This window comes from Gopherus evgoodei, chromosome 13 (assembly GCF_007399415.2).
Source record: "Gopherus evgoodei ecotype Sinaloan lineage chromosome 13, rGopEvg1_v1.p, whole genome shotgun sequence".
Classification (NCBI taxonomy): Eukaryota; Metazoa; Chordata; order Testudines; family Testudinidae; genus Gopherus; species Gopherus evgoodei.
The window spans coordinates 19179851-19205340 of record NC_044334.1 but is presented as its reverse complement, the minus strand read 5'-3'; the positions used below and the strand labels follow the sequence as shown (position 1 = coordinate 19205340).

The 25490-nt window shown below is 46.7% G+C and overlaps 1 protein-coding gene across 1 annotated transcript in view; it reads left to right on the top strand.

The window, feature by feature from the left end:
- Nucleotides 1-18410, top strand: part of LOC115661060 (immunoglobulin epsilon heavy chain-like) — a 61225-nt gene extending 42815 nt beyond the window's left edge. The window contains exons 14-17 of the mRNA XM_030583198.1: nt 3080-3394; nt 10975-11240; nt 15216-15360; nt 18088-18410. Coding sequence (XP_030439058.1) covers nt 3080-3394; nt 10975-11240; nt 15216-15360; nt 18088-18410 — 1049 coding nt within the window. The remainder of the gene's footprint in view (nt 1-3079; nt 3395-10974; nt 11241-15215; nt 15361-18087) is intronic.
- The last annotated feature ends 7080 nt before the right edge of the window (nt 18411-25490 follow it).

Here is a 25490-nt window from a genome sequence, read left to right as displayed (position 1 = left end):
ACAGCCATGTGTCACTGTGGTTTGTCTTCGGTGGAGGAACCCAGCTGACCGTCCTTGGTAAGTCACTGAATTACTCACCTGCTTTCTTCTCAATGCCAATCCTGTCATGTTTCCATGATTTTTTCCTCCTTTTCTCTCTTAGTCTCAGGCTTGGGTCTCCTCTCTCTTTATGCCCAGACCTTCACATGGTATTGAGAACAATGTTTAATCTCTGGATAATCAGAACAGGGTGTAGATGTCCCATGCTGGATTTTTATCATCTTTTCCCAATAAACAGTTTTCATAATTTGCCCATGAAACCTAACCAGATTCTCTAGTCATTTTCCAATTTTTAAATAACTGCTGTTAGCATTTTAAAAAAATATTTTCTACCTTGTTTTTTGTTTTAGCAGATTAGATATTCCTTATTCACACTGGGTTTTTTCAATATGTGAAGGAAACCAAGGGCCAGATTCTCAGCCAGAGTAAAACAACATAGTCCCTTTGTTTTCAATAGATCGCCACCAAAACACATCCAAAACCTCCTTAAAATAGATGTACAACTCCTTGTAGGATTGTACATCTAATGTAGGATAAAAATAATTTGTCCTTTGTGATTTGAAATCTGACCTTCTGGAGTAGTTTGAAGACTATTCATTATGGTAAGAGTTAGTCACAAAAAGAGGTTTAAATTTCTGGAAAACTTTCAATAAAACATGAAAAACATTATTTTTATCTAAATTCTCAACAGAAAATTGACTTTTCAGCCAAAAAAATTTTTTTTAAAAAAAAATTTCACCCAATATTTACTGAAAAAAGAGAAAGAAAAACCCCAGATATTTACATAAACCATTTGGTTTTGAGTTTTTACGTTTCCAACATGAAATTTTTCATCATCAGACACTTGCTGCAAAAAATTCCATTGAGATGAAAACCCAGTTTTTCACTGCCAAGAGATTTAATGGGTAATTTTTGACCTGCCCTACTTATAGAATTGCTAATTTAGAGCAAGTTATGAGAACAATGTAATATTTAAAATATACGAACAGATCCACATGTGTTGTAAATTAATGTAGCCCCCTTGGCAGTAATGGAACTACACTGATTCACGCTTACACTGAGTGAGTGTAATTGCACTGACTGACTTACTCCTGACTTGGAGGATCGGTTCCATTGTACATTGGATGACTGTAGCTATCGTGGATTTCAGTTTGGAAATGCCACTCAACCCTGATTTTCTAACAGTGCTGAGGGACACCCAACACCTATGAAATATGGAGAGTTACAGATAAAATGGAGTGGGGTTGGAGCAGCTTGTGGCGGGAGAGAGCTTGAAAGAGACGGCACTAATTGCCTCTCTCAAGCCTGTAGCACACGAATGAGGTGGCTGGCCAGTCTGGAAAGGCTGGACGGCTGCCTAGAAGCTGCATTCTGTGTCTGCCAGGCTCAGAGCACAACGACCAGGATGCTGGCTGGGCCAGCAGGCTTCAGTTACAGTAAAACCTTGAGGAGCAGGTAGAGCTCAGCTAGCCAGGGCTCAGTAAATCAGGGCTGACTGTGCTACCTCAGACAACATTGTTTGTAGCTTTGACCTGTGTAAAGCGTGAAATAACTACAGCCCAGGCTACACTGAGCCTACTTCTCCTAAGCAGCACCTTGCTCTTCAAACAGGCCCACTGACGTCAGTGGGACTGACCACCTGAGGAGTAAAGTGCTACCTGGAATGAGGAAGAGCTTCTCAGTTTGGCCTGAGTTAGAAGACAGGTGCCTTTCACTAGGAGGTTAAAAATTCCCCAAACTTTAGCGTCCATTCCAAAGCCACTGGTCCTTTACTGTTTCCATATCTCCATGCAGTAACATAGCGCAACATCGTGCAAGGGTGCAGGGGCTAACTCTGTACCACCGTGAAATCAACCAATACTGTCAAATTTTGCAGTCTCCCTTTTGCTCGTCTTGGACCCTGCTCCTGCAGGGCACTTAGACAAATCCTGGCCTGAGCCCTTTGGCAGGGACTGGTCCGATACAGGAGTCTGTACATTACAAGTTTCTGAAAACATTTCAGCAACAAACTAACTCGGCAAAGAGGCTTTTCAGCAGCCAGCATATCACAGGATGAGTTAAGGTTATTTCCTATCAAGGTCTTATTCAAAAGTGCTGTCCCTAGGTAGAAAGGCCTGCAGAAGAAGGTGGAAGACAACAACAACTGCTTAATTGTTTTATGGACCCAACTTGCAGAACTTAAGATATAGACTTTATTCCTATCATAGTATCCCATAGGATGGTAAAAAGAGTCTCTCTTTTAGAACTCCATAGAATTTTATGCTACTTTATATAAAACACAAGCATATCTAGCTCTCTGTCCTGTTCTTTACTTATGTTGGTTGCTTTGTAATTATATTTTATAGGATTATTTCATAAGGAAAAATATGGGTTATGCTGGATTCGTCTCTGAGCACTGAAATGGCTTCCGATGCCCTAACCACACATATTAAACTCTAAGTAAATCTGAGACCTTAAGAAATATCCTTAAGCTAATAAGTACAACGTAGTGCAAAATCCTTAGAAAGCTGCCTTTAGATTTCTAAAACGCAGCATAATGCAGAATCAGCTGCAGGTTTTCTTTGTGAATGGCTCTTGCTAGAAGACCAATGCATACATACTGCAATGCAATTCTCTACTCACTTTCACACCAATTGATTTTTTCCTTTAGCGTCAACACTGTATCCCTTGCAGACCCCAAGCTATTATTGGAAATCAGTGGGAGTTATGGGTGCAGGAGGAATACGGGATCAAGCCTTCAATGATTCAAGGGACAAAAAGGAAGAGTAAAGTGATTATTATCCCCTTTTACAGGCAGAGGGACAGTTACTAACTAGGCCAGGTTCACTAAGGAAGCCTGTGACAGACCAAGGATTGGATCCCAAATGTCCCGATTCCCAGCCTTGTGCCTTAACCAGAAGAACATCTTGCATCTCAGATGAAAATTACCCTGCCACAGCACTTGTAAAAGATTCGATCTCTTACACTGCAGAGATCTGGAATTTCTTGTATTCTGCACTGGCATTTGGGTTTTCTTACATTGGGTTTCCTTGTCTTGTAGGTCAGCCAAAGGCATCTCCCACCGTGCACCTCTTCCCTCCATCCTCGGAAGAGATACAGACAAACAACAAAGCCACACTGGTTTGTCTGCTGGGCAGCTTTTACCCAGGGTCAGTCCAAGTCACCTGGAAAGCTGACGGCCAGCAGATCTCCACTGGAGTGGAGACGACCAAACCCTCCAAACAGAGTGACAACAAGTACATGGCCAGCAGTTACCTGTCTCTGGATGCATCAGATTGGAAGAGACATGAGAGCTACACCTGTCAGGTGACACACGATGGGAAGAACTTCGAGAAGTCCCTGAAGAGCTCAGAGTGTTCTTAACCCTCTGACCCCCAGAGGGCTCGACCGGTTCCCGTGTCAGTCTGTAGGGGGCTCCCCAAGGGAGCCAGGATCTGTCCGTAGCATTCCCATAATGCTAATTTCCAGCAAATCTGCTTCTTATTTTAGGTGGGGGATTTTATCAATCCATACGATACCATCTTTATTCCCACATCCCCACTGCTCTCACCCCCCTGCATTCTCTGGAATTGTCCTTCCTGCTTTAGTCTCTGATGCAGCCTAGTTATGATATTAATAAAATCAGAAAAATTTTTCTATCGCTGTGACTGTGAAGAGTTTAACTTCTTCTGTCCCTTTTACACCTCGTGTATTAATTGCAATATTCACCTTCTCTTCCAATAAAATAAACTTACCTTTTATCACCCTATATGGTTTTCTTTTCAGTAAGGAACTGTGGCTTTGGTGTTTCAGACAAGCTAATGTTAAGTGACACTAAGTGATGTGTCATATCATGGAGATCAGGGGAGGATCATTACCCAAGCTGTGACTGTTCTCCCCAAGACTGGTCACTCTGGCTCCCAGCCGGCCTTGTGTGAGGTGTGACAATTGCTGCTTCACAAATCTCTCTGCAGAGCACACATTGTGTTAGGGAATCCCTGGGTGATAGGGAGCTGCATAAGATTGTAACACAACCCCCGTGGGTCTGCAGCCAGCCCTGCTTGTGCTGGGATCCTGGCAACTCCCAACAGAGCAGCAGGACTAGGCTGGGTCAATGCTCAGCTGGGTCACTAGCCCTGCAGAGAGCAGCCAGCTCTGTGAGTTAGTATTGAGCCATCCTCTGCCCTCGCATGGAGCAGATTCTGGTTCCCTGCTTCTCCCTGAGCATTAGTCATTCTTCAAGAAGCCTCGTTGGAGTCAATGGGGTATTTGCTGAACAGCTCAACACTCAGGGAATAAGTGTCCAAATCTGGCCCATTGAGTGAGGGGCACTATGCTGCTGCAGGCTGGTTCCTGGGATCGGCTGTAACCAGAGCTCCTGGCTACATCTGGTCAGTAGAAACACAAAGGACCCTGTTGGAAGAGTGGCATTTGGCAACATGTTAAATACCAACTTGGGTGACAGCTCCCTATGCACCCAACCTCCCCTCCCAGCAGGTTCAGCTGTACATGGAAATCTGCCTGAATTAAAAACTGATGCCGATAGCCACTGTGTGACACCTGCTGTGTGTCAGCCAGAGAGGAAGGCAGTGACTTTTATGTGCAGTTTGACCAACTGCGTAAATGGTTAAAGTACTTTGGGAGCCTTCAGATTCAAGATGCTTTTCAAATCAAATCAGAACATTATTGATGATCTGGATTCTCTGGAATCACTCAGGCCTGTGATACTTCTCGGATGCCGCACAATTTGGGCCATGGCAGGCCAGAGCAGACAGTCTGTGTCCCATTAATAACCTATAGTTGTACTGGGGGATCAGTTTAATTTGAGACTGTATACTCCAAGGGACAGACAACAGCATGCACCGTGTGTGCAGCTGGGAATTTACATCATGGAGACCATTTATTATGGACCCCCAAGCAGTGCTTGGCCAGGCAGCCAAAGGAGATCCATGAACACTGATTCTCCTACAGTCCTTGGGCCAGAAAGGCAAAGGGATAAATTTGTATCACATATGCCACATATTTGTTAGATCCCACCTAGGTGCCACCACTCACAATATGAGTGACACAGATGGATGGTCAGTCATGCACTGCCACCTCCTACAGAAGGGGATAAGGGGAAAGGAGAGCAGAGGGAAGCTGCAATATGGAGAAGTTTGAAAGAAATTATTTTTATCATCCCCAGACCTACTGTCCCACCATTCCCTCCCCCCCCACACACACACACACGTCTGTACGTGGCGGGAGTGTAAGAATCCCAGGTTATAATTTGCAGAGCACAGTGTGCAGAACAGAGGGGCCAATGGTGCTCAGAAATTTTCAGAAGTTCACACAGAGCGTGTGTGAGAGAGGGAAGCAAGCATTTGCCATAGAGTTGGCTACTAGAAACCAGAGCATGCGCTGATTATACAACTACTTCATTGACAAAAAGGCTCTGGAAAGAGATTAACTTCCTTTGCTCACTGTTTATTAATTGGGTCTGTTCCTTTGTACGTGTGAACTGCAATAAACTGATGAATGGACTGAAAAACTGCATGAAATATTTAGGGTATTTTTAAAAGTGACTCACTCCATGGAAAGCTAAGTTCAACTGAAAGTCAATAGGATTCAGGAGCTTAAGGGCCAGATTTAAAAGGCATTGAAATGAATGGGCATTTGACAGACAGGTGCTTTTCAAAATCCCGCTAGCTAGCTGCCTGTACATATAGGTGCTTAAATACCTTAAGCACTTGGGTTGGAGTGTTAAAGTCACTTTGACAACAGGACTTGGGCACTTTTGTTAGCGGCTCAGGTCTGCCCTCCACTACCCAGGGTATGAGCCTGAACCACTCAAGTCACAGGAGCTTCCCCACCAGCTGCAGTAAGTGCTGGATCACATGTTAAACACACCACATGATCCTTGGCTTCAACTGCGGCCCATTACAGAGGAAATGAGGCTGGTACCATTCACTCCCCGGCCGTGCTGAGCTGACACACACCAGGCACTAAGGGGAGTTTGTATTTACAGTTAGAGGGAGGGTCCAGTGCCCTGGTTTAATTCAGAAGAAATCAGCTGAGCATGGACACAGCTCACAGCCTAAATGTTTACTGGCCCTGCCCTTGGTGAGAGGGGCCCCACACGCCCACACTCTGCTGGGCAGCAGGCCCCAGAGCTACTCTCCTAAGGTGAGGGGCAGGAAATAGCCCAGTGATAGTGAGAGTCTCATGGCAGCTCTGTCCAGGGAACTGTGCAGGGATTTACTGCTGAGAACAGCTGGGAAATACAGAGCAAATAGTTGTTGGTGGTGGTACTGAGTTAATTTCTAAAGGCAACTGGGAGGCTCCCTTCAGGAAAGTGAGAACCACCCCTGCACTCTGGACATGGGCTGAGCAGACATGCTCTCTGATGATATCAGCATTGCCTTGTATTGGTACCTACAGGGGCTGGAGCATTTTCCAGCATATGCCAGCTGTACGATGGACATGGCTTTTCCAAGCACCAAAGGTTCTGAGCATCCTGCTTGGCTCCTGGCTTCCAGTAATGCCTGCACCTGATCCAGTAATGCCTGCTGGGGTTCAGACAGAGCGTAGGGTTATTGGTTTCATGGAACATGGATCTTGAGTCATTCCTCTGGAACCACCAATGTGGAGACTTCACTCTCAGCTTAGCCATGCAGGGGCCTGGTGAACACAGGACGCCATGACGCAGCTCTGTGCAGAAGGGCTGTGTCCAGTGACTCAGAGTGACCCACTGGTCCCCTGGCCCATCTGAAGATCCTGATCAGGTAAGTTGGGACAATCTGGGAGGGGATGACTTAGCTTCTCACGGACAGGTGCAGAGAGGCTGCACTATTCAGAGAGTGGACGAGGACAGCACATGGTTTGGATCACATCTGATCCACCCGTGTGCAGCCCCTGGCATGTCTGACCTGTCTTTTCGCAGACACTTACTGGTGGGTCACAGGGACATGCTGTACGTTAATTGTGTCTAGAAAGATGCTGGTGCTCCCAGAGGTGTGGGGTCACGGACACATGGTTTCTAAGTACCGTTATCGTATCCATAAACATACACCACAGAATCCATTCAGTACTGACAGCTAATGCACCTCATTCCTTCCATGACGCAATTCCACTGAAGTCACTACAATGGCACCCGTGATGAATTTGGCCCAGTACTGGCCTGTCATGGCCAAATGGCAGTAGAAGGACCAACACACAGTCCAGTAGTGTACATGCCTCCAGCACCCACAACTGTTCTCCACGGGCTCCAGCCACAGCCGCACAAACATGCAGGCAGATCCACAGCCTGTGTGGGGGTTGGGGGAGTGCTGTAGTGGGGGAACCCGGCGCGGTAGCAGAACACAGAGCTCCTTTGCTTCTCTCTCAATATCTTTACACCCTCAACCACTGTTGTGCCTGAGCATCTCTGAGACATGATTGAACTTATCCTTATACCACCCTGTGAGGCAGGGAAGTGCTGCCCCCATTTTACAGATGGGGAATGGAGGCACAGAGATGACATGACTTGCCCAAGGCTACAAAGTCAGTGGCAGAGCCAGGACTTGAACCTCAGTCTCTTGACTCCCGTGCCAGTGCCTTAATGACAAGACCATCTTCTGCTCTCTTACATGGGCTGTGTGCAGGGACCAGGACTTGGCGTTCTTGCGAGTTGTCCCAAGGAATACTCCATTGTTTCACTTCCCAGTGGATCTTCAATCCTCCGATTGTATGATCAGTTTCTCCAGAAAGGATAAACCTGCGCTCCCATGGGATGCCAATGGAAATTGTCCCGTGCTTCTTTTTCCCTACCTGGGCAGTAGTAGTGACCTTTCCCTGCCATCGACTGGGACAGGTTTTTGTACCACCCTGTGTCACTGTGGTGGGTCTTCGGTGGAGGAACCCAGCTGACCGTCCTTGGTAAGTCACTGAATTACTCACAAACATTCCTTCTCCTGCCTGTATTGTACGTTTTCCATGGTTTTTTTCCCTGATTTCTTTGTCTTCACACTGGGCTCAGGACTCCTCTCACTTTATATATGGACCTTCACACAGTGTTGGGAATAATGTTTAGTCTCTCTGGATAGTCATAGCGGGTGTAGACGGTCCATGTTGGATTTTCTTTTCTTTTCCCAATGAATAGAAGTTTGAATTTGCCCATGAAACCTATTGAGATTCTGCCACTGGGTCCCCAGTTACAATGACCTGGAGTTAGCCCCTTAAGGAAAAGATTTTCCCTCTTTTTCTTTTAAGATATAAACTATTTTTCAGTAGCACCGGGTGTTAGTCAGTGTATGAAAGAAACCCAGAGCCAAGTTCTCAGATGCTGCACTGTCCTAGCTCCATTGTTCGCAACAGAGCTCCACCATAACTCATCCCAAAATCCTACAGACAGGTGTCCAATCATTGGTCTCTCGTGATTTAAAATCTGATTTTTCAGGGGCCATTGGAGGGAAATGCTTAGCACTGAGAGCTGGGCAGAAAATATGGTTTTATACGGTTAACAATTTTAGGAAAAGCAAAAAAAAAATCATTTTCATCTCAATGGGTCCAAAATCCCAAAGAAGCATTTTCAGCTGAAAACCAAAAATGCTTCAGTTATTTCAATTTTTTCCATTTTTGGATTTTCAACCAAAAATTTTTTTTGAGAAAAGCAGATACTTCCAACAAAAATTGTCATGCAGTTGAAAACCAATTTTCCACTGAAAATAATTTTCATGGGTCATTTTCAACCAGCCCTATGTGTAGCATTGCTCAGTTAGAGCTAGACAAGTGACTGATAACATTTGAAAAATAGAAGACAGCTCCTCATATGATGTAAATCCATGTTGCTTCCTTGCCAGCAATGGATACACTGATTTACACTTAGCCTGAGTAAGTTTGATTGCACTGACTGACTTACTCCTGACCCGGAAGATCCGTTCCGTTGTATCTTGGATGACTGTAGCTACCACTGGAGTTCAGTTTAGAAATGCAACCCAACCCCACCCAAAACCTTTGAAATATGCCAGATCTTATCATACAGACTAGGGTTGGAGCAGCCTGCAGGGGAAGAGGGCTTTAAAGAGGTTGCACTAATTGTGTCCCTCGAGCCTGGGGCACACTAATGAGGTTTCTGGCCAGTCTGAAAGGCTGGTCGGCTTCCTAGAGGCTGGGTTCTGTGTCTGCCAAGCTCAGAGATCAGTGATCAGGATGCTGGTTGGACCAGCCGGCTTCAGTTACAGAACAGCTTTGGGGACATAGTGGACCTGGCTTAGCCAGAGCTCAGTAAGCTAATATTGTCAGCCCTGACTTTAACACCATTGCTGGCTGCCTTAACCTACATAAAACATGAAATAATTAAGGCCCAGACAGCCACAGCTCTACTCATGCCAAGTAACAAATTGCTTTTCATACAGTCCCGCTAATGTAAACGGGACCAACCACCTGTGGAGTAAGATGAAACCTGGTGTGATGACGAGCTTCTCAATCTGGCCCCCGCGACAAGGCTGGTGCATAAATGTTAGCAAGAGTTAAAAAATTCCCCAAAATTTTGGGCCCTTCCTAAGCAGGTTGTGCCTTCAATGTCTCCATGAAGTTACACAGCACCAGACGAGGGCCCCCGGGAATCTATTCTGCACCCACAATGAAATCAACCCTCATTGTGGGATTTTGCAAAGTCCGTTTTCCTCTTCTCTTGAACCCCATCCAGCAAAGCACTCAGATGCACACTGCATTGGTCCCATAAAAGAGTCTGTACTTAACAGCTGCTGAAAATGTTTCAGTAACAAGCTTGCTTGGTAACTCAGCTGTTCAGCACCAGGAACAGGCAACCAGGGTGTGGTAGCAGCTTGTTTGTCACCCAGGTGTTAATGAGAAGATCTGACCCTTAGCAGAGAGACCTACAGTCCCAGCTAGACAACGATAATTCAACAATGGGTTTATTGACCCACTTGGTAGAATAGAGAATTTATCCCTGCTGTGGAATTCCATAAGATGGTTCAAAAACAAACTCTCTCTCTCTCAAAACTGTACAGAATTTTACAGTGCTTTCCATAAAACACTATTAATGCATGTAGCTCTCCTGTCCTATGCTTTGAATCGTACTGTTTTTGTAATTATCTGTTATAGCATTTTCTTTCATTAGGAAAAATGGGGGTTACCCCCAGATTCCTCTGTGCCTCTAGCGAAACAGCCCCCAAGGCCAGAACAGACAAATTAAACTCTAAGCTTAGATACTAAGAAATAGCCCCAAAATAATAAATAGAACGTAGTCCTAGGAAAGTACTTATCTGCTGTTTATATATTTCTAAGATGGGCACAAGGCCAAATGACCTAGAGGTTTTCTCTGTGAATGGCTCTCACTATCTCATACGCAGATAGTCTGTTCTTGAGAAATGAGAGAGAGTGTTTTCACCATGGAAATATCTTCCGAGCTACTTCAATGAGTGGCATCTTCCTCTGCACTAAACAGCACCATTTGAGAAGGAAGGTGCTACTGTATGTGAGGAAGGGGATCAAAATCTAGCACTTAATGAAGAATTTTGTGCAAACTGCCTAGGTTGCCAGCTGTTTAGAAGTCATATTTCCCTGTATCTGACCAACAATGAATTAAAAGGGGAGCTTGGAAACAATACTGATAATAATTCACACTTCTACAGCATGTTCCACCAACTGTCTCAGCGCTTTAGAAATATGTAAAAAACCATAAACCTTGAGAAAAAGCCTGTGTGCAGAGAGTTCAGTGATGTGATCCCCTTTCATGGGCAGAGAGGTCAGTGACTTCATCAGGTTCACAGAGGAAGCCTGTGGCAGAACTAGGATTGGACACCAAGTGTCCAGATTCCCAGTCCTGTGCCTTAACCAGGTGAACCTCTCAGATAATTACTCTGCCCACAATGTTTGTGAGAGGTTAGATTTGTTACACTGTAGAGATCTGGAATTTCTTGTATTCTGCACTGGCATTTGGGTTTTCTAACATTGGGTTTCCTTGTCTTGTAGGTCAGCCAAAGGCATCTCCCACCGTGCAGCTCTTCCCTCCATCCTCGGAAGAGATAAAGACAAACAACAAAGCCACACTGGTGTGTCTGCTGGGCAGCTTTTACCCAGGGTCAGTCCAAGTCATCTGGAAAGCTGACGGCCAGCAGATCTCCACTGGAGTGGAGACGACCAAACCCTCCAAACAGAGTGACAACAAGTTCATGGCCAGCAGTTACCTGTCTCTGGATGCATCAGATTGGAAGAGACATGAGACCTACACCTGTCAGGTGACACACGATGGGAAGAACTTCGAGAAGTCCCTGAAGAGCTCAGAGTGTTCTTAACCCTCTGACATGCAGAGGGCTCGACCAGTTCCCATGTCAGTCTGTAGGGGGCTCCCCAAGGGAGCCAGGATCTGTCCGTAGCATTCCCATAATGCTGATTTCCAGCAAATCTGCTTCTTATTTTAGGTGGGGGATATTATCAATCCATATGATACCGCCTTTATTCCCACATCCCCGCTGCTCTCACCCCCCTGCATTCTCTGGAATTGTCCTTCCTGCTTTGGTCTCTGATGCAGCCTAGTTATGATATTAATAAAATCAGAAAAATTTGACTATCGCTGTGACTGTGAAGAGTTTAACTTCTTCTGTCCCTTTTACACCTCGTGTATTAATTGCAATATTCACCTTCTCTTCCAATAAAATAAACTTACCTCTTATCACCCTATATGGTATTCTTTATAGGCTGGGTCAATGCTCTGCTGGGTCACTAGCCCTGCAGAGAGCAGCCTGCTCTGTGAGTTAGTATTGAGTCAACCTCTGCCCTTGCATGGGGCAGATTCCAGCTCCCTGCTTCTCCCTGAGCATTTTTCCAGTAGCCTCATTGGAGTCAATGGGCTGTTGGCTGAACAGCTCGACACTCAGGGAAATGTGTCCAAATCTGGCCCATTGAGTGAGGGGCACAACACTGCTGATGGAGGTTACCTGGGATAGGATGTAAACAGAGCTCCTGGCTGCTTCTGGTCAGTAGAGACTCAAACTCCTCTTTGGAAGAGTGGCCTTTAATATCCTGCCAACACCAACCTGGGTGACAGCTCTCAACCCACCCAACCGGCCCTCCCAGCAGGTTCAGCTGTACAGGGAAATCTGCCTGAAATAAACTAGTGCCGCTGGCCACTGTGCAATAGGTCCTGTATTTGAACTACAGGTGAAGGCAGTGATCCTCATGTCCAGTTTGACCAGCTGTGTAAGTGTGTAAAGTGCTTTGGGAGCCTTCAGATTCAAGATATTACACTTGAAAAGCATCATTATTTAGAAGTAAATCAGAACAGTCCTTATGATCGAGATTCTCTGGGTTCACAACACTGGGGCCCTTAGTAGGTGTTGTGTGTTGCACGGTTTGGGCCTTGATGGGCCAGAGCAGACAGTTTGTGTCCCATTAAAACCCATAAATGGTGCTGGGGGTCCAGGGATAAGTTTCATTTTGCATATGAGGCTGGATACTCCGAGAAGCACCTGGGAGTCTGCCCCGCCCTTCCCAGACAGCAGCATGCAGCATATATACAGCTGGGAACTCACCTCCTGGAGAGCGTTTATCATAGACCTCTGAGCCGTGCTGGGCCAGCCAGTCAAAGGAGACTCTGGAATACTGGTTCTCCTACAGCCATGGGCCCCGGAGGTAAAGGGATACATTTGTATCACCTATGCCAGATATTTGGTGGCAGCACAATGGGATCTGACACTCACAATATGGGTGATGCAGATGGATGGATGGATGGACGAACGGCCAGCCATTCACTTCTACCTCCTCCAGAAATGAATAAGAGGGAAGGGGAGCGGGGGAGAACTGCACTATGGATGACTTTTAAAGAATGATGGTTTCTTAAATAATATCTTTAACATCCTCCCACCTATTTGTCCCACCATTGTAATACCACCCCAACATAGCACTCCAAGTACAGGGGTGGGTGAGTGTGTTAAGATTTCCAGATGATGGACTTGTGGAACACCAAAAGTGTGCAGAGCACAGAGGGGACAATGGCTCTCCGAAGTTTTCAGGAGCTTACAATGCAAGGATCTGTGTGAAGGGATCAGACAGAGAGTGTGTGTGAGTGTGAGTGGGAGGGGAGGGAGGGAGAGCGAGCATGTGCCATAAAGAGTTGGCTGCCAGAACCTATTGGTGCACGCTGACTTTTAACACTACTTTGATTGACAAAAAGTCTCTGGAAATAGATTAACTTTCTTTGCTCAATGTTTAGGAATTGGTCCTGTTCCTTTGCACATGTGAACTGCAGTAGACTGACGAATGGACTGAAAAACTGCATGAAGTACTTAGGGTATTTTCAAAAATGACTCACTCCATTAAAAGTCTAAGTTCAACAGAAAATCAATAGGATTCAGGAGCCTAAGGGCCAGAATTAAAAGGCATTGAAATGAATGGGCATTTGGCAGACAGGTGCTTTGGAAAATCCTGTTAGGTGCCTCCCTGTACATTTAGGTGCTTAAATACCTTTAACACTCCGGCCCAAGTGCTTAAGTCACTTCTGACAATGGGACTTGGGCCCTTTTGCTAGCAGCTCAGGCCTGCCCTCCACTACCCAGGGAATTCTCGCAGGGTGAGATGGAACCACTCAAGTCACAGGAGCTTCCCCACTATTATCAGTAGGTGCCGGATCAATTGTTAAACACACCACATGATCCCTCTTGGCTTCAACTGCGGAAATGAGGCTGGTGCCATTCACTCCCCTGGCCGTGCTGAGCTGACACACACCAGGCACTAAGGGGAGTTTGTATTTACAGTCAAAAGGAGGGTCCAGTGCCCTGGTTTAATTCAGAAGAAACCAGCTGAGCATGGACACAGCTCACAACCTAGATGTTTACTGGTCCTGCCCTTGGTGAGAGGGGCCCCACAGCTGCACTCTGCTGGGCAGCAGGCCCCCAGAGCTTCTCTCCTAAGCTGAGGGGCAGGGAATAGCCCAGCAATGGTAAGAGTCTCATGGCAGCTCTGTCCAGGGAACAGGAAAGGGATTTACTGCTGAGAACAGCTGGGAAATACAGAGCAAGTGGCTGTTGGTGGTGGCACTGAGTTAATTTCTAAAGCAACTTGGGGCTCCCTTCAAGAAAGTGCTGATCTCTGTTGCACACTGGACATTGATCCCAACATTGCCTTGTATTGGTACTAACAGGATCCCAGCAGAAGGTGGTGGTGATCGATTTCATGGCACATGGATCTTGAGCATTCTTTATCTGTTCCTTCTACATGTCCAGTGCGGAGACTTCACCAGCCAAATGCAAGAGAGAACATCATGACACTGCTTCTTTAGAGTGACCTCTGGCCCTTTGAACTATCTGGAGATCCTGATCAGGTAAGGCAGCACCACGTGTCATGGGATGTGGTAGCTTCTCACTGACAGGTGCAGGGAAGGCTGCACTATTCGGATGAGAGATGAGGACAGCACGTGGTGTTGGTTTCCTATCCACACACATGCAGCCCCAGCATGACAGATCTGTTTCTTTGCTGCCACTTGTTGGTGTGACGCTAGGATAGTGTTTACACTATGTCTGTAGAGATGTCAGTGCTCCCAGGGGTGTGGGCTACAGACATGTGCTTTGGAAACAGGGATATCACCCACATGAAATACACAATTGGATACATTAAATACTCACAGCAAATGGGCCTAATTGTTCTCTGGTATAATTCTCACAAGTCACTATAATTTCATCAGGGTTGAACGTGGCTCAGTATGTTCACTATCAGCATCCCGAAGAAATCTGCCAGCCCCTCCCTCCTGGGGACCTACAAGGGGCAGCTGGCAGTGAAAGGACCAACAGCGTAGCAGCCCCAATTCAACACCCTCTGTGTCCCCTCCTCCACTCACAATGGTGCTAGATGGGGATCCATGGGGACCATCCACAGCAACACACACAGGCAATGCTGGAGGTACCTGCAGATCCCCAGACCATGGGTGTGCTGGGGGAGCACAGGTGCAGTGGAACCGAGTGCAGTAGCAGCTGCCTAGCACACAGATCCTGTGTGTCTATCTAGGCAGATTTATGACCTGTATCACTGTCATATCTGAGCATCTCACAGCCATAACGGAATTTATCCTTACAGCCCCCCTGTGAAATAGGGAAGTACTATCCCCATTTTACAGATGGAGAACTAAGGCACAGAAATGGCGTGACTTGCCCAAGGGCACAAAGTCAGTCTGTGGCAGAACCAGGATTTCACTCTAACTCCCACTCCAGTGAACCTTGGAGAGTGAGCAGAAGTTGTCCCATGTCTATTTTCCCCATCGTGGGCAGTGGTGGCGACCTCTCCCTGCCATCAACTGGGACTGGTTTTTGTACAGCCGTGTGTCACTGTGGAACATCTTCGGTGGAGGAACCCAGCTGACTGTCCTTGGTAAGTCACTGAATTACTCACCTGCTTTTCTTCTCGATGCCAATCCTGTCATGTTTCCATGATTTTTATCTCCTTTTCTCTCTTAGTCCCAGGCTTGGGTCTCCGCTCCTTTTATGCACAGACCTTCATATGATGTTGAGAACAATATTTAATCAATGGATAGTCAGAGTAGCGTGCACGTGTCCCATGCTGGATTTTCTCATCTTTTCCCAATGAACAGGTGTCTGAATTTGCCCATGAAATCTATGAAGATTCTGCTGTCAGGTCCCAATTTTTAAATAACTGGTGCAAGCCTCCTAAAATATTTTCTACCTTGTTTTTTTTTTTAACGGACTAGACATTTCTTAAGTCGATATGTGAAAGAAACCAAGTGCCATGTTCTCAGCCAGGGTAAAACAACATAGTCCCTTTGTTTTCAATAGATCTCCACCAAAACTCACCTAAACCTCTTTAAAATATATGTACAATCTCTGGAAATCTAATGTGATATGAAAAAATAATTTGTCCTTTGTGATTTGAAATCTGATCTTTAGGCACAAAATGGGTTTTAATTTCTGGAAAAATCAAAAATTAAAATATTTTTGTCTAAATTCACAGCAGAAAATTGAAAAATATTTTCTATCAATAATTATTGAAAACAAAGAAAAACCCTATATATTTGCAGAAACCTTTTGGTTTTGAGATTTTGCATTTGAAACAAGAAATTTTTTAACACTTTCTGCAAAAATTTCCATTGAGATAAAAACCGAATTTTCAACTGAAAAAAAGATTTGATGGACAATTTTTGTCCAGCCCTATTTGTAGAATTGCTAATTTAAAGTGAGTTAAGATATTGATGCAATTTTAAAAATATAAGAACAGATCCTCATGTGGTGTAAATTAATGTAGCCCCCTTGGCAGCAATGGAACTACACTGATATACCCTTACACTGAGTGAGCGTAATTGCACTGACTGACTCATTCCTGACCCGGAGGATCAGTTCCATTGTACATTGGATGACTGTAGCTATCGTGGATTTCAGTTTGGAAATACCACTCAAACCTGATTTTCTGACAGTGCTGAGGGACATCCAATATGTTTGAAACATGGAGAGTTACAGATAAATGAGGTGGGGTTGGAGCAGCCGGGGGGGAAAGAGGGCTTGAAAGAGGCGGCACTAATTGCCTCTCTCAAGCCTGGAGCACACGAACGAGATTGCTGGCCAGTCTGGAAAGGCTGGACGGCTTCCTAGAAGCTGCACTCTCCAGCTGCCAACCTCAGAGCTCAATGACCAGGATGCTGGCTGGGCCAGCAGGCTTCAGTTACAGTAAAACCTTGAGGAGCAGATAGATCTCGGCTAGCCAGGGCTCAGTAAATCAGGGCTGCCTGAACTACCTCAGACAACATTGTTTGTAGCTTTGACCTGTGTAAAGCGTGAAATAACTACAGCCCAGGCTACACTAAGCCTACTTGTCCTAAATAGCACCTTGCTCTTCAAACAGGCCCACTGACATCCTTGCTACCTGGAATGAGGAAGAGTTTCTCAATTTGGCCCCAGTTAGAAGATAAGTGCCTTTTACTACGGGGTTAAAAATTCCCCAAACTTTTGCATCCATTCCTAAGCAAGTAGGTCCTTTATTGTCTCCATATCTTCATGCAGTAACATAGCACAACATCGTGCAAGGGGATTCTACTCTGTACCACCGTGAAATCCACCAATACTGTGATATTTTGCAATGTCTCTTTTGCTCACCTTGGAACCCCTATCCAGCAAGGAACTTAGACACATACTGGCTCGAGTCCTTTGGCTGGGCTTGGTCCCATATAGGATTCTGTACATTAACAAGCTGCTGAAAATGTTTCAGCAACAAGCTAACTTGGTAACTAGGTCTTAAATATCAGAGGGTAGCCGTGTTAGTCTGGATCTGTAAAAGCAGCAAAGAATCCTGTGGCACCTTATAGACTAACAGACGTTTTGGAGCATGAGCTTTCGTGGGTGAATACCCACTTCCTCAGATGCATGTCATCTTAAATGTGTCTAGATTCCCTGTCCCAGCCTTTGGATACTATTGGAATCTTTGTAATTACATTTTACAGGATTTTTCCATAGGGATTCCTCTCTGGGTGCACTGAAGTTGCTTCTAATGCCATAACCACAGACATTAACTCTAAGTAAACCTTAGATCCTAAGAAATATCCCTGAACTAATAAGTCCAAAATCCTTAGAAGGCTGCTTCTAGATTTCTAAAACACAGCACAATGCAGAATCAGCTGCAGTTTCTCTTTGTGAATGGCTCTTGCTAGATGTCCAGTGGGTATCGATTGGAATGTAATTCTTTACTCACTTTCAGGCCAACTGATTTTTTCTTAGCACCAACACTGTATGCCTGGCAGGCCTTGAGCGGTTATATTAAGTCAGTGGGAGATACAGGTGTAAGAGGAATATGAAATCAAGCCTTCAGAGATTCAAGTGATATTATCTGACTGCTACAGGCAGAGGGACAGTTACTAACTAGGCCAGGTTCACTTAGGAAGGATGTGAAAGACCAAGGATTGGGTCCCAAATGTCCTGATTCCCAGTCCTGCACCTTAACCAAAACAACATCTTACATCTCAGATGATTACCCTGCCCACAGCGCTTGTGAGGAATTGGATTTGTTACACTGCAGAGGTCTGGAATGTTGAACATTCTGCACTAGCAGTCTCTGGATTTGGGTTTTCTAACACTGAGTTTCCTTGTCTTGAAGGTCAGCCAAAGGCATCTCCCACCGTGCACCTCTTCCCTCCATCCTCGGAAGAGATAAAGACAAACAACAAAGCCACACTGGTGTGTCTGCTGGGCAGCTTTTACCCAGGGTCAGTCCAAGTCACCTGGAAAGCTGACGGCCAGCAGATCTCCACTGGAGTGGAGACAACCAAACCCTCCAAACAGAGTGACAACAAGTACATGGCCAGCAGTTACCTGTCTCTGACTGGATCAGATTGGAACACCCATGAGACCTACACCTGTCAGGTGACACATGATGGGAAGAACTTCGAGAAGTCCCTGAAGAGCTCAGAGTGTTCTTAACAGGGGACTCCGCTGGTTCCCATGTCAGTCACTAGAGAGTTTCCCAGGGGAGCCAGGAACCATAATGCTGATTTCCAGCAAAACTGCTTCCTGTTTTGTATGATCCCTTTGATACCCGCTGTTATTCCCATGTTCCCACTGCTCTCGCCCCTCTGCATTCCCTGGAAATTTCCTTCCTGCTTCAGCCTCTGATGCAGCCTTGTTACAATATTAATAAAACCAGAAACATTCAGCTATGGCTGTGTTTGTGCAGAGTTAAACCTCTCCTGTCCTCTTCACACTTACTGACTGTATTTGAACTATTTACAATATCTTCCAATAAAACATGTACCTTTATCATTCCAATGTTCATCCTTCTGCATCTGAATCTTTTGTGTTACATTTTTTTCTTAGCTACTTACTACGTGAATGCTAACAGCACAGAGCCTGCATATTATTCCTTGGGAGTCATAGAAGAGCTAACGATTGATCTGATCTAAGATGGTAACACCAAACCCAGGGGTCCCTACTGCAGAAACTCTCCCCTGAAGCAAGTTCTGTTGATTAATTACAGAGGACCAAATTCTGCCTAAATCCCATTGAAGTCAATGGGGCTAATCCCAGAGTCAAATGGGATAAATTCCAAATGAGCAAGGATGACAGAATGCAGAGATGTTTGATTGTGTAATGCGAACACTCTAGTTACAATTAAATCAGAACAATCCAGGCTTCTCTGAGGTTTACACCTTTAGGCTGCTCATAGTTTCTGATGAGTCAGTTCACACTATCAGACTCTTAAATACAAGTGTCTTGCATCAAAACCACACACCGTGTGGAGGTATTATTTCCCCTTAGGGCAGATACGATAGACATACCAGACAGCAGCACTTAGGTACCACTGGGAACCAAGTTCCCACGGGAGAGTTATCAAGGACTCCAAGTGCCCAGGTTAGATGCAACCAAAGGAGATGACTTTATTAAAACAGAGTCTTCAGTAATGATGTACACTTTAAAATAATGATTGAGGAGCTCAAAGCATGTGGGGAATGGGTTAAATCAGTTTGCTCATGGAAGGACGTAAGAAGGAGATATGCACTGTCTAGCACTAGTGTTTGGGGTCCCCTCCCTGGCCTGCCAGGTTCTCCACCTCTGAAAGGGAATTAGGAATTGAGAACAGGAGAGGAACCTTTCTCCTTCTTTCTTCCCTCTACCCAGATCTGTACAATGGACACTGGCCAGTACTATGCATGGTGCAATGAGAAACATGCACACACACAGACAGGGAGGGAGCTGTGAGATGGAGCCAATGAGTTCGCAGTCATGTTTTAAAACATTTACTTATTAAAAGGCTCCAGGCACAGAGTAACTTTTCTTTTGTTGAGTGGCTACAATGTAGTTGTTTCATAGGATCACAGAATATTAGGGTTGGAAGGGACCTCAGGAGGTCATCTAGTCCAACCCCCTGCTCAAAACAGGACCAATCTCCAGACAGATTTTTGCCCCAGATCCCTAAATGGCCCCCTCAAGGATTGAACTCACAACCCTGGGTTTAGCAGACCAATGCTCAAACCACTGAGCTATCCCTCCCCACATTAAAATTTGAGATGAACCCAAACCCAAAGTTCTGCTTTGGATCTGAATCTCAAACACCCCAAAGATCATGGTGGGGTGGGGTGGGGAGAGAAGAGGAGAGGAGGGGAGGGGAGGGGGCCTTGAGCCCAAGTTTTTGCCTCTACATTGAAGCATGAATCCTCTGCCATCCAGAGTTCAGCACTTGGGAGAAACTGGGCCTGATCCTCTCTCGCTGACCCCTGCTTTACATGGGGCTCGTTGTGTGGACTTCAGTGCAGTTTCTCCCAGTTTACACAGTTGTAACTGAGGGGGGAAATCAGGCCCAGGATGTCTCCTCTTTCTCCAGCGATGAAAGTCAGTGATCAGTATCATGAACCCCTCACTAGCCCCTTGCTGCGACCATAGCACCCTTTAGCTAACAGCCATGGTAACCAGAAAGCACCATTCCGAAGCTGTTTAATGGTGTCAGTGATGGGATAAAGAAACGAGGTTCAGCTCCTAGCGGCCAAGTCACCACACCCCAAAATTACCACCACAGATGGCCCCTTTATGAGCCTTTATAGTGGAATGGCCAAGGGCCTGGACAACTGGGACCACTCACCCTAGAGCCGGGCCTTCCCGCTTAGGGTTGAGGCGCATTAGCAGGGCATCATGGGGAAATCCTACATGCAACACCTCTAAAGAGGGCTTCGGGCTCTAGGCCTGCCAGTCCAACCCCTTTCCTAAGCCCTACTGCCCTGGGTAACCAAAGTTAGGGACCTAAGTCCATACTCAAGCACCAAATTGAGTGGCTTGGCTCTCCGAGGTGCCAAGGACTGCAGCTGGAACCAGGGCAAAAACATTGGCCTAAAAAAAAAAAATAGAGAGACAGAAGAATGGTAAAAAGAAAGTGTCTGGCAGACCCCTAGTGCCCGTTAGAGGGGTAAAAGCAGGACGGAGCTCACAAGAGTTATGAACTGGGCTGCGCATGATGGGTCATTACCCTGAGAGATGGTCTCTGAGTACAGAAAGCCATGCATGCAGGTAGGCACTTGAAATCATTGAGGAACGGTAAAGGCAGGTACTGACCCAATGTCCTCAATGACATCAATTATTAGGTTTCCAGGCCGGTTCCATTGAAACCAATGGAAGCTTTGCCATTGACCTCAGGTGGGAGCAGACAGGACCTTACGGCTTGGAACGGCTTCCCTATTAGCCAGAAATCTCTTCACTTCCCAGAGAGTTGGACATTCCTTCAGGGAATCCATCCAGAGCAAACCCTTGGAGCCAGATTCTCTGCTGTGGCCCAGAGTCGCTCCGTACAGCGGGGGATATCAGTGGTCAGGATGAGGACATCAGGGGGTCAGTTACAGCCCCATGATTCTGGGCCTGATCCAGAGCCTGTGAGTGTTTTTCCATTAGTTTCAGTGGTTTGGACCAGGTCCTATGAGCCCAGCTGTCCCCAGCAGGCTCAGAACAATGGGATGAGACTGGACCCTTAACCCTGCCCCCAACACTTTTGGCTTAAATTCAACTCTATAAATGGGTGAAGGGGTGGGGGTGGAGGAGTGCATTCTATTCAAACCAGTTTGCCCATCCCCAGGACCCTGCTAGGAGCACACTGCTGGGTGTTCCCAAAAAACTCATTTCACCTCTTGTGCCAGAAGTTTCTACAGAGAGAAGACATCTCATCCTGCTCTTGAGCATCAGAGGAATAACCCCAAAGGAGTTTTTCCATGCTGGATTCATAACACGAGTGGGATCTTCCTCTCACTGAGCAGGAGGTTTTTGCACAGGTGTGTATCAAGGTGGTGGAGGAACCCAGCCGAACATCCTCAGTAAGTAACTGGAATAGCCTTTTATGGTCTCCTCTCCAATGGAGACAATTTTTTCCTTTCATGTGCATCTTTATACTTTTAATCTTTTTCCCCGGGACAGGTGCTTCTCCTATGTAGAGTGTTCAGAAATCGTTCTCTTTTGCAAGATACCACAAGGTGTTTTTCAACTAGGGGCAGCCTGAGGGTCCCAAAACCCCTAGACTCTTTCCAACAGCCTTTGACAGGAGTTTTAGATTTCAGTTAGGGGGAAAATACTGTTCGGTGGCCAAGCTGCATAGAAGCCCGCACATAGCTCCTCTAAACTGGAAGCCAATTATTCTTTTAAAGGACAGGTTCAGGAGTCTCCTTTCTCAGCCATTTACTGCATAAAGCCTGCATATTGTAGCCATAATTTTCAAAGGTGGCCACTGATTTAGGGTGTCAATTTTTGAGCCCAATAGATAACCTGATTTTCAGATATGGGGAATTCCCAGCTGCCATTGACTTTAATAGGAGTTCTGGGGGCTCAACAGCTCTGAAATCAGGACTACGTTCTCTCTGGCCGGGAAGTGCAAACCAAGCCATCCCCCTTAGAAAAGTCAGCTCTAGAGTTCTGCAGTGAGTCCAGGCAGGAGCTGTAAAGTCATAGCACTGGGCTCTCCATTCGTTTCAAGTCCCTGCCCTGGTGTGCCTGACGAGCCTCTGCCTCTCATCTGATCATTTTCCCCACTAGGGATGTCTCCAGAAGGTGCAGAAAAGCCAGTTTAACTCAGGCTGTTCTGCTTTCCAGCCGGGAGAGGAAATCTCACTAATTATTGATTAAAAGATTTGCTGAACCGTGTCCTGAAGCACCCATTTGGAAGTGAATAATCAATGAATAATACATCAGTGAGCTACTGCAGAATCCTCTCTGCTGCTTGGCTTCGTTCTGGGAGCGAGATGAACTTCAGGGGTTCTGTCAGTTGCTGCGGCTCTTGCTAGGCAGAAGTCTTTTAAACAAGACTTGACATTCATCATTGAAAATGCCTTTTTATGGGTTGCTTGTTTGTTGAATGGTCCTCTAAAATGTCCTTTTACAAGGGGGTTCAGCAGAAACCTGCCAACTCTATTGAAGTCAGTCAATCTTATGACTGCTATGGGAGCTGGATCACACTCTAGCTGATTTCAGGATCGGAAAAGCAGCTTACGGGAAGCGATGGGGTGCAGGGTTTCTAAGCAGTGTCCCAGCACCGAGGGTAAAAGGCAGAGAATGTCCCCATTCTTATTCCAAAGTCACCTCTCCGGTAAGAGGGAACAGCTAGTTGATGTGGATATAAAACTCACCCTGGGCTCTAGTGTCTCCTGGTTCTGATACAAGTGTCTGAGCATGGACTGAGCTACACGAGTAACATCTGTCGCTCCTGGTGCATTTTCTCACTCCTCCTCTTTGATGAAGGACACTTAGGAAATGCCCCTCGGCTCACTGCTGGGGTAGACGGGCAGCTGAAGAGGCCCCGTCACTGCTCTTGCTGTTCTGGCTCCCCCCAGGAGTGGGCCCAGGTGCCGCATGCATGGGGACACTCCAGCAGCTGCTCCCCACCTAGGTCCTTTGCCTGTCAGAGTAGTGGTGTTAGGCAGCGGGGGGCAGCTTATGCAATAGCTCGGAGTCTCTCTGTTCTGCAAGTGGGGCAGCACAACGCAGGACAAGGCTCATGGCATTTAGCCACATGCCCTGAGTAAGGGGGTGCTGCGGAGTCCTACTGCTGCAGGAGGCCTCAGACAAGGGCGAGCCCATTTAGGCTGCCAGAGGATGCTCCCCGAGGTACAACAACCTGCCCTTCCCCATCCCGGCTCAGCATCATGCTCCTCCAGGAGCAGGACAAAGGAATGAGCATATCCCAAAGGGCAGGGCTTCCTGGGACTGCTGTTGTGGGCACCCCTTGCCAGGGGCCTGGAGGGAAGCCTCTTGCTTTCCCCTCTGGATGCAGCTCAGTGGAAGACCCAGGACACCTACACCTGTCAGGTGACACGTGATGAGACTTCTCAAAGTTCTTCCCTGAAGAGCTCAGAGTGTTCTTAGCCCTCTAATCCCTAGGGTGCTCAACCAGTTTCTGTGTCAATCGGTAGGGGGTTCCCCAGAGGAGCCAGGAACCATACTGCTGATTTCCAGTAACTCTGCTTCCTGTTTGACATGGGGAACTTTGCTGATCCCTTTGATATCTGCTCTTATTCCCACGTTCCCACTGCTCTCACCCCTCTGCATTCCCAGGAAATGTCCTTCCAGCCTCTGATGCAGCCTTGTTCTGATATTAATAAAACCAGAACCATTCAGTGATTGCCATGTATGTGGAGAGCCAATGGGCGTAATCCAGCAGATGTACATAACTTGGAAATGCTTTAAGTAAAGGTAAAAATGGACACACACATAGCATGGCCCAGGCCTGTGCCCTAGCCCTCCCTAACACGAGTGGGTGGCGCAGTACTTGCATATGCATTGGATTGCTTCTTATTTCCCTCATCTTATACAGCTCAGGGCTGTGGGTTTTGCAGTGTGCTGGCAGAGGGAGAAAAGTTTGTTCAAATACATTTGTGAATAGCAAGTGACCGGCCAGCACTACCGACGAACGTCATACATCTCTATGAGGCCTCTCACCCCAGCTACCCAGAGGCTCAGTGCTTTGGCTGCTCTGAGCTGACTCTGGCGGCTGCTGCTACATTTGGGGTGGGGGAGGGCGCACCATGTTTGCAGCAAGTTCTTTGTATCGAAGCAGCTGTTAATAGGCAGACAGCGGGGGGGGGGGGGGTCAGGATAGGAATGTAAGATCCCACCCCTTAACGCAGCTGAGAATTCCCATGGGTTCCAGCCAGGCTGCTCACCAGGGTGCGGCTTTGCAGAGCCTTGAAGAAAAAGGTCTGTGTTCCCTGGTGATCACAGCCACACGTGCAGGGTGTGTGTAACATGGGCGGCTGATGGGTACTGCTGGGTTGGAGACTGATCTGAAAGGAGCATTGCGCTGGGCAGGAAGAACATAACTGGGGGTTTCCCAGGCTCTTAGCAATTGCATTGGCACAGACCCAGAGGGCAGAAAGCAGAGAGCTCTGCTCCTAGCCCCCTCACTCTCCTTCCCCCATCCTGTCCCTCTGGGTTTCCCGGTCCCCTGAAACTCCTCCCATGCCGCTCCCTCTACATCTCCAGGCACACTGCCATGCTTCCCAAACCCAGTCTCCTGCCCCTACCAGGTCTAGTGGGAAGTATGTAAAGTGTTAACAAGAGGCAGTGCACCTTCATGCCATCAAAAGTCTCACTTACCATTAAATTCAACTCTATCTGTGAATTTTCAGCTTTCTGCTTCCCTGAGAGGTTATTGACAGGGGCACTGGAACAATTTGTATAGCAAGGGTGCTGCAAGCCATTGAACCAAATTGTAAACCCTGTATATGATGGAAACCACTTCCAGCCAGGGGGTGCAGCTGCCCCCTCCCCCCCTACACACACCTCTAGTTCCAGACCTGTGGTTATTGATGTACAAGCTCAGCACAGAAGAAGATGCAAGTGCGGAGCTGCCCATGGCTGAAATGCTGGCCCTGCATAGCTAAGGCTCGTCCTGTGCTGCACATAGCCCCCCCGAGAGAGGCAGAAGGATTGCTAACACAGGAGATGAGTCAATATAATAGGGTGCCATGCCCAGGGAAGAGACAGGAGGGGAAGGGTATAATGCCAGGGAATGCGGCTCTCTGCTCCTAGTTCACATGT